Source organism: Triticum dicoccoides, chromosome 4B (genome assembly GCF_002162155.2).
Source record: "Triticum dicoccoides isolate Atlit2015 ecotype Zavitan chromosome 4B, WEW_v2.0, whole genome shotgun sequence".
NCBI classification, from domain to species: Eukaryota; Viridiplantae; Streptophyta; class Magnoliopsida; order Poales; family Poaceae; genus Triticum; species Triticum dicoccoides.
Genome location: NC_041387.1, coordinates 67,430,100 through 67,437,680, shown reverse-complemented (window position 1 = coordinate 67,437,680; position 7,581 = coordinate 67,430,100). Strand labels below are relative to the sequence as shown.

General features: G+C 41.1%; 1 protein-coding gene across 1 annotated transcript; it reads right to left on the bottom strand.

Annotated features, from left to right (window-relative positions):
* Positions 1–438: 438 nt before the first annotated feature.
* LOC119293358 (B3 domain-containing protein Os03g0620400-like) lies at positions 439–4,888 on the bottom strand. Its single transcript, XM_037571857.1, has 9 exons — positions 4,733–4,888; positions 4,027–4,152; positions 3,033–3,480; positions 2,866–2,922; positions 2,696–2,752; positions 2,365–2,585; positions 1,331–1,751; positions 1,000–1,238; positions 439–870 (listed from the first exon to the last, which is right to left on the bottom strand). The coding sequence occupies exons 2-9, from the start codon at positions 4,126–4,128 to the stop codon at positions 610–612; spliced, it is 1,806 nt and encodes a 601-aa protein (XP_037427754.1). The 5' UTR covers positions 4,129–4,152; positions 4,733–4,888; the 3' UTR covers positions 439–609.
* Positions 4,889–7,581: the final 2,693 nt, after the last annotated feature.

Genomic DNA, 7,581 nt, shown 5'->3' with positions numbered 1-7,581 from the left:
GGCGATGGGGCTGTACAAGCAATAACCGGAGAGAATTCAAGATACAAAGCGGACGCGGAAGAGAAAGGCAGGGAAGAGGCACCGGTTGACGCCGACGGTAAATAATTCTTCTCTACCATACCGTATTATGTTGAGTCAGAAGCCCTGTTCTACAGTTCTTGTGGAAACAAACAGTTAGACAGTTCCTTTTTAAAGCAGAGTGATTATGGAATGACTGAATGTGGATTCCAACAGACTTTCACTTCATCCTTCAGACCTTCAAAGTTGCTGTAGCTATCTCTCTACAGAACCAATCCATCGAATCAAACTACATATAGTTTCATGAACAATTATTTACTTATGTTTGATAGAAACACAGGGGAAGTTTGCGATAATGTGCATAGAAAACAATATTGCATTGATTCAATAACCCAACCTAAAATTAGATAACTCCCTGAATACCAGAAGGCCTCTTGAATAATTCCGCAACATAAACATAGGTTTCTCCCTTAGTTTGGAAAGTAGCCACACCACCACAGAGTTTACAGATTACAGAACTACCAAAAGCACACACAAAATACCAGCAGAATAGCCATCAGAGATTCATTCTCATGTGATGGAAAGTTAAAACTAACGCTTCTCATTGTGACGAATGATGTCGACCATCATCGTAAGCTTCCTCTGGTCCGTCATCAGCTGGAACAGACATATGTCTTTGAGTTTCAGATGGTTGTCATGGGCAAACTCGCGCCAACCTCCCCTGAGCATCTTCGCGTCGCCAATCCTAGGGTTCACCTTGACTTCCCATGTCTTGCTCTTCTCTGCCCTCAGGAGTGTCACAGTCTGCGCTCCAGCTGGTAGATACTCAGCAGCATACTTCCTGCAAATAGTCTGTTACACAAAATGTTGCATTAAAACAACAGGTTAGCTGAAATTTTACCAGGTTTAAGAATACAAATGAATAACAACACATCCCATTGGCAGCTGAAATGTGTAAAGAATAGATCTCGATCGACTTACTACGGCGTACAGGCTGTTGTCACCAACACTGCTCTTGTTCATTACTGATGCATAAATGGGAACATCGGACTGAAGGGAGCGAGCTCTCTTGTCGACATTCATCTCCTGTTCCCTGGTCAGACATGCAGTGGATGATATTATGTAGGGACGTTTCCGAGGCCCTCTGGATTTATTAGACTCGACAGGCCCCTGACGTGCTTCGTGACCATGGCTGCGAACCGAAGAAGGCGCATTTCCTCCTGGAATCATTTCTAAAACGAATCAGAAAAGAGAGAACTGGAAGTGCACCAATTTGTTTCAGCCTACCGAGGGCATCTTGATGTACCATCACCTGGTTCCTTCCTAACACAGGTTGTCGAAGTTGCCTTTGCCCTGGTTCTACCACCAGTTATGCGTGCTCTTTTAGGGGTAGCTGAATTAACCCTTGTTTTGCCATGAGTTGAGCTTACTCTTTTAGGACCAGTTCCGCTTGCACTGGAATGTAGCATTGATTCGCGAAGTAGATGTACTCTAAGTGATGAGAATGTTCTCCCATTGCCCTTCTTCATTCTTTCAAAGATGCAGATATCTCCCACCTGTACTCGAGTGTCGCGAACAAAGTCTAACCAACCAGGCCCACAAAGGATGGATCCGTGTTTATCTTTCCTAATGTGAAATCTGGGATGCCACTTCTTGCTCTTGCCTGGGCGCTGCAGTATCACAGTTTGACTCTTAGGTGGGAAGTGTTCAACTGCATAGCCTTTGGGAATGACCTAATTCCAGACAGCACAGTATCAGTGACAGATCAACAAATATGACTTAGGGTCAGTTCATACAGAGAGTAACTCCAGCCTGATGTAAAATGTTTTATTTGCACAGAAAATTTTCATTGAACACATGATTTGTGAAGTAAGTTGACTGCATATCCTAGAGAATATATGCTATAACAAATGTGATGCTAGTTCTAACAAATTGCCAACTTTACAAGACAATCTGAGCACATTGTTTACTTGTACTCCCTCTGATCCATATTAATTGTCGCTGATTTAGTGTTGGAGGGACTAAATGATAACTTAAACTGCTACCTTACCGAACTTCGACAACTGCATTTCGTGTATATCTAACTTAAAATCCACAATGTTCCCTGGCTAGATGCTAGTACAATGTACAATGTATATCTTAGTATCTGAAAATAGAACTGTCTTCATTTTACTGAACTCAAATAATTATCAGTGATTCACACCTTCCTTTTTCTTCATGCAATCAATATAAAAGCACAGTTATATCAAATATGCAATGGATTAAACTGCTCATACAGAAATCTAAAAATTAAGCATTTAAACATTATGAACGACAACTTTGGCAAAAAAGAACAGTAAAACATACAAGAGCAGAAGTTTGTGACTTGACATAGCTCGGCTTCATGACAGCCACGAACACAGGAACTTCAGCTCCAACATCCTGGATAAGCGTAGTTACTTTCTCATCCTGTACTCCGGATAGAGTACTTCCCCGAGCTAAGACATAATCATGCCCTGAAGGTGTGTGGCCATCATCTAGCTCAAAAGATGATTCGTATTCAGAAGGAATGTCCTCGGTGCCTTCTCCTGTACAGATGTCAACAGTGAAAACGGCAATAATAAAATCTAATGGAGAATATATTTTGAACACATAATTCAGAAAGTAATGCTAATGCAAAAGAGAATCAAAAAGTAACCTGAATCCCCAGATGAGGAGTATTCTATGTCTGTATTTGCAGGCTCAGTGTCTTCTCCTATACATAATCTTAATGGTGAAAACGGCGACCAATATGATATAATATAAGCCGTATTTGTGAACGCATAATTCAGAAAGTAATGTTAATGCAGAAAAGGATTAGAATGTAACCTAAATCCTGAGATGAGGAGTATATTGTGTCAGTATTTTCGTTCTCAGGGTCTTCTTCTGTACATAATGTCAATGGTCAAAATGACAGCAATATAATTATAATATAATTTTTTATTGTGAACTGTTAATTGAGAGAACATCAAGTGCAGAAGAGAATCAAAGGCAACCTGAATCCTCAGGTGAGGAGTAATTTAAGGCTGTCTTCGCCGCTTTTCTAGGATAGCTTGAGTTACCCCTTCCTTGCGTAGCAAACCTTTTGCTTCCTGGTGATCTTGTGGCATAATCACGGGAGCTATTTGAAATATTAACAGAATCCGCACCTCTTTCTTCAACATTACTAACAATGTTGATACCAGGGCAGAAGAACACCTTTTCACAATCATCAGAATCAAGGACCAGAACCTCAAAACGGGATTTCTCAATGTGACGAAACAGCAATGAATCATTCTCTTCTATGTGATGTTCATCTATAAATGCCTGCCATCCACGGTGGATGACTGTATTACCCATATGCTTGGAAACTTCAAAGACATACATATTACCATTAGAAGATTCTAGTTCAATGGTTCTTGAGATCTTTCCTCCGAAATTATCTATGAACTTCTTTGGTATGATCTGAAGAAAAAAAATATGGAAACATGTTGGTATGAAGTATAAACACAACAATTTCGTAGTTTCCAACAATGATGAGTGCAGCGAAAAATACGATATAGATGCAGTGTGAGCACTATGTTCTGATAGACTAGTTAGGAAACAGATGGAGCTTGATTACATGATTAATATTAACCAAAAGTTCACGATGACGCAATGCACGATTAACTTTGAAATTAGAAAACACACAATGTTGATCGTCATCTTGGTCTTTGAAGTTCTTTTGCTACAATTTTCAGCCTTACAGGAATAATAACCGCTGGACTGAATCCCATTAGTTTAACTACAGAATTTGCTCGCTAGCAATGTGTTCAGAATCTATTCACTTATTTCTATTTGTTTAACACCAGAACTGCCATTAGTTCAACCAACTAGTAGGCGATTATCAGTGTCAAAAAAGAAACATACTAGCAGGCAACTATTCAGCACAAACCTAACTAACTCTGCATGTTAACTGTGAACAAAAGATATCTGGGCACACTTGAGACACTGAAATCATAACAGGCTTACCATGCCATGTCTAAAATCAGCACCCATGTGCCTGCGGAAACACTTCATCTTTTCATCCAAATGGTCTGCATATCTCTTGCAACAGTCACAAAGTTTCTCCATCTTGGTTCTGGGATGCTACCAGCCCTGTGAACCAAAATTTACAGATAATGTCAGCTAACCACAAGCACAAGGGTAATTTCTTCCTCCTAGTATGAGGAGTAAATCTTGTTCTTGTGTTATGTCTCTCCACACATTCTATTGGAAAGTGTAAGTAGCACAGAAGATCTGCCAGTTGCCACTCTACGTTATGTTTCTGCAGCAAGGAGGCTCAGGTGGGAAGTAGAAACACTACCTAGTAAACGACCGAACAAATCAAAGCAAGTAAAGATGCTTTTTATATGCTGATATTCAACAACTCAGATTTTTTTTTTTTTGCCAAAAAAACAACAACTCAGATTTTAGTTTTAGAGTAAAGTGATGAGGAGGACGCAGGGCAGAGGAAACACCTTACATTTGCAAAGAAGCTCCAAGAGCTAAAAATGGCGATCGAGAGAGGAAAGCTCAAATCTCAAAGCTACTGACTACTTATGCTGGTAGTCATTCATGTCGGTCGGTCTTGAAGAAAGGCAAAAAATGTATCTTGAAAATGGAGCATATGCTTTGGCACAGCAGAGATGAACAATCTTGAAGAAGGGCAGAGAAATAGAGACTGCAAACAGGTTACCTGGATTCTCAAAGATGCCTGCACCAGGATTGCATTGCTGCTGCTCTAGAGCCAGAGTGCATCCGGCGTTCTAGTCACTCCGTTAAACAAGCCAACAATGCAGCAAGTCAAGTAGCTGCACGCGGAGAATAAAAAGGAGCCCAAGCCAACAGTCAAAAGCAATTAAACCTCCAACTGCCAGCCTTCAACATCCAAGAAGCAAAAGAGCTCTACTACTCCTAGTACCTAGCCCTGCAGAGTCATGTTGAGGCTGGTCACAGTGGGGAGGAACTTAGGAGTAACATCACATACTCCAATACAACTTTGCTTATGTGGCACGTATTTAATGAAGAGAGAGGTGCTTGTGGTAACTACTACCTCCGTCTAGGTGAATAAGTCATTCGCGTAGTTCTAGGTCATCGATTTGAGCAATTAAATATGTGTTATATGTCATGAAAAGTATATCACTAGATTTCTACACGAATGTAGTTTCTAAATATATATTTTTTGTCACATATAATACATATTTAGATAGTTAAATTATCGACCTAGAACTACGCGAATGACTTATTCACCGAGACGGAGGTAGTAGCTAAGTTACCAGAACATCACACACTCCAAGAAACAATGAGTCTATAACCTAATAAATACATCGTTGCATGACACTACATAGATGTTCCTACCCACTATGGAGGTAGTAACATAGTCTAGGGAAGTGTGAAGTTACTAGCTTATGTTCTTGCCCATTGTGACTAGCCTGAGTCACTTCAACTGGTCACTGCAACGGTGCATTAAACACTTGCGTGTGGAGAAGAAAAGGGAGCCGAAGGTCAAAACTCAGAGGCAATTGAGTCTCCAACTTCCAAGAAGAGGGCAGACAATTAATGAGGGGATACTCAAGCATTTGAACTCTGAAATCTCCAAACTGAAAGAAACCTCGTCATGCAAATGTACTGTAGCATCAGGCGTTCATTTTTAGTCCGGCAGGAATTGGTAGGAGGTTAGGAGCCAATCGAGCAGTATCTCACCTTAACATACTCATGTCACAAGCTCAGCTAAGCACAATGCAACCCCGATGACCAAACTCAGTGAGATTTTGTTGCTGAAAGCCTGAAACTCACCTTGGCCGCACGAAGCGCCTCAGAATTCAGCATAAAAAAAGTCACTGAAGGGCTGGGCTTCAGCCGCAGCTTCCCCATGTTTCACAATGGTAATCCTACAAAGAACCCCCAATCGAACCCACTTCCGACGAGCAGTGCGCGCGTCGAATCCATCGGCGAGGTCGCCACTGAAGATTCATGTAAGGTCCTCCTCGGCCCCAGCCCAGCCCCCTGATCGGAAGGCAATAGCATGGCCCAGGGGCGCGCTAGCTAGGAGCTGAGGCGACGGCGACGTAGCGGAGGTTGGTGCAAAGAGAACCGTCGCACCGGAGCGGCGTCGAGGCCTGACGCCCGAGGGCGCCGCCGAGGCAGCAGAGGAACCCCTTCCCTTTCATTTTCTCTCGGGCTGCGACTGCAGTACGGCGCGGCCGCTGTACGTGGCACGTTGGCCGTGTCTACATCACGGCGTTATCACGGACACACACTGCGTGGCCGGGAGGGCCATCCGACGGCTGCAAGCCCCTCGCGAGACCAGGCTTCGCACCCTGCGTTAAGATTACCGTTTTTATTTTTTATTTTTTATTTTTTATTTTTTAGGAAAAGACTACCGTTTTCTTCAACAATCATCTTAGCTGGTAGGAGTATTTTCTTCGTTTCTCTTGGATCTATAGTCCAAGTGAGTTACACATACAAACAATAATTTCTAAATAAATCAGGCCTTCACCAATTCATGAGATTTTAAATCCAGTTTCATCGCATCTCATTGTATCAAGTTAAAACGATAGGTGAGACCATCTTAGTTAGTCAATCTTGGTCTTAGAAAATGGTGGAAGTTTCCCGCAAAAAAGAAAAAGAAAAAAAATGGTGGAAGAATCATAAAGAGTCTCCTATTCGGCGTCTACTTATGGGTCAGTTTTTTTGAGCAATTCTCCTAGAATTGACCCTCTCCCCAGCTTCTTTCAGAATTGTCACTCCATTTTTTTTACAATTCCTAGCTAGTTGTAATGGAGTGGCAATTCTGAGAGAAGCTGGGGAGGGGGGCAATTCTGGCAGAATTGCCCAAAAAACTAGCCCTATATCACGAAGCAAGGACTTTCCGCCTACCCTCCAACAATCCACCTTTATTATCTAGCAGCATTGTTGTAGGAGCATGTTTTATCTTTTTTTTACATGATCATGGATTTTGGATATATATTTTAAAAAAACATAGTTATATTACACACTTCACATCCCACTATCAAGTAAAGACGACATATTACACACTTCACATCCCACTATCAAGTAAAGACGACATAATAGATCTACCCCTGAGTGTGATTGGCTCGATGTACATGCATGGTCAATCCTCGCCACGTAAAGCTTTTCTTAAGAAGCATCGATATCCCACGCATTCACAACCCCTCCCCAAAGGATTTAGACGTCTTTATTTAATTTCATTGTGTTTGGTGAGTATTTTATAAAATGTTTGGAAAATAATTATTTCGATTCAATAGACATGTTCTTTTTGTGATTGGACATGGTTTGTTCTTATAGTATTATTTTTATTGTTTTGGTTTTCGGGGTAAGAAAAATAAAAGCACGCTCGTCATGTTTGTCTTTGGACTATGGAATAACTAATGAGTTAGATGTAAACTTATATGAAATACATGAGCATATTCATGGGCATTGGACATATTAAAATACCTCTTTTACGTACAAATCATGTTTGTGATGTCAAAACATTTTCATGAGTTATTTAGTCATCAGATATACAACCTCTTACGATGTGAA

What these genes read in the sequence shown, in the direction of transcription:
- LOC119293358 (XM_037571857.1), bottom strand. Translation starts at nt 4,128, where the DNA reads ATGGAGAAACTTTGTGACTGTTGCAAGAGATATGCAGACCATTTGGAT. An exon ending in CTGATTTTAGACATGGCATG is followed by an intron (nt 3,481 to 4,026) that starts GTAAGCCTGTTA and finishes TTTTTTCTTCAG; the next exon opens with ATCATACCAAAGAAGTTCAT. An exon ending in CTGTGTTAGGAAGGAACCAG is followed by an intron (nt 1,239 to 1,330) that starts GTGATGGTACAT and finishes AAATGATTCCAG; the next exon opens with GAGGAAATGCGCCTTCTTCG.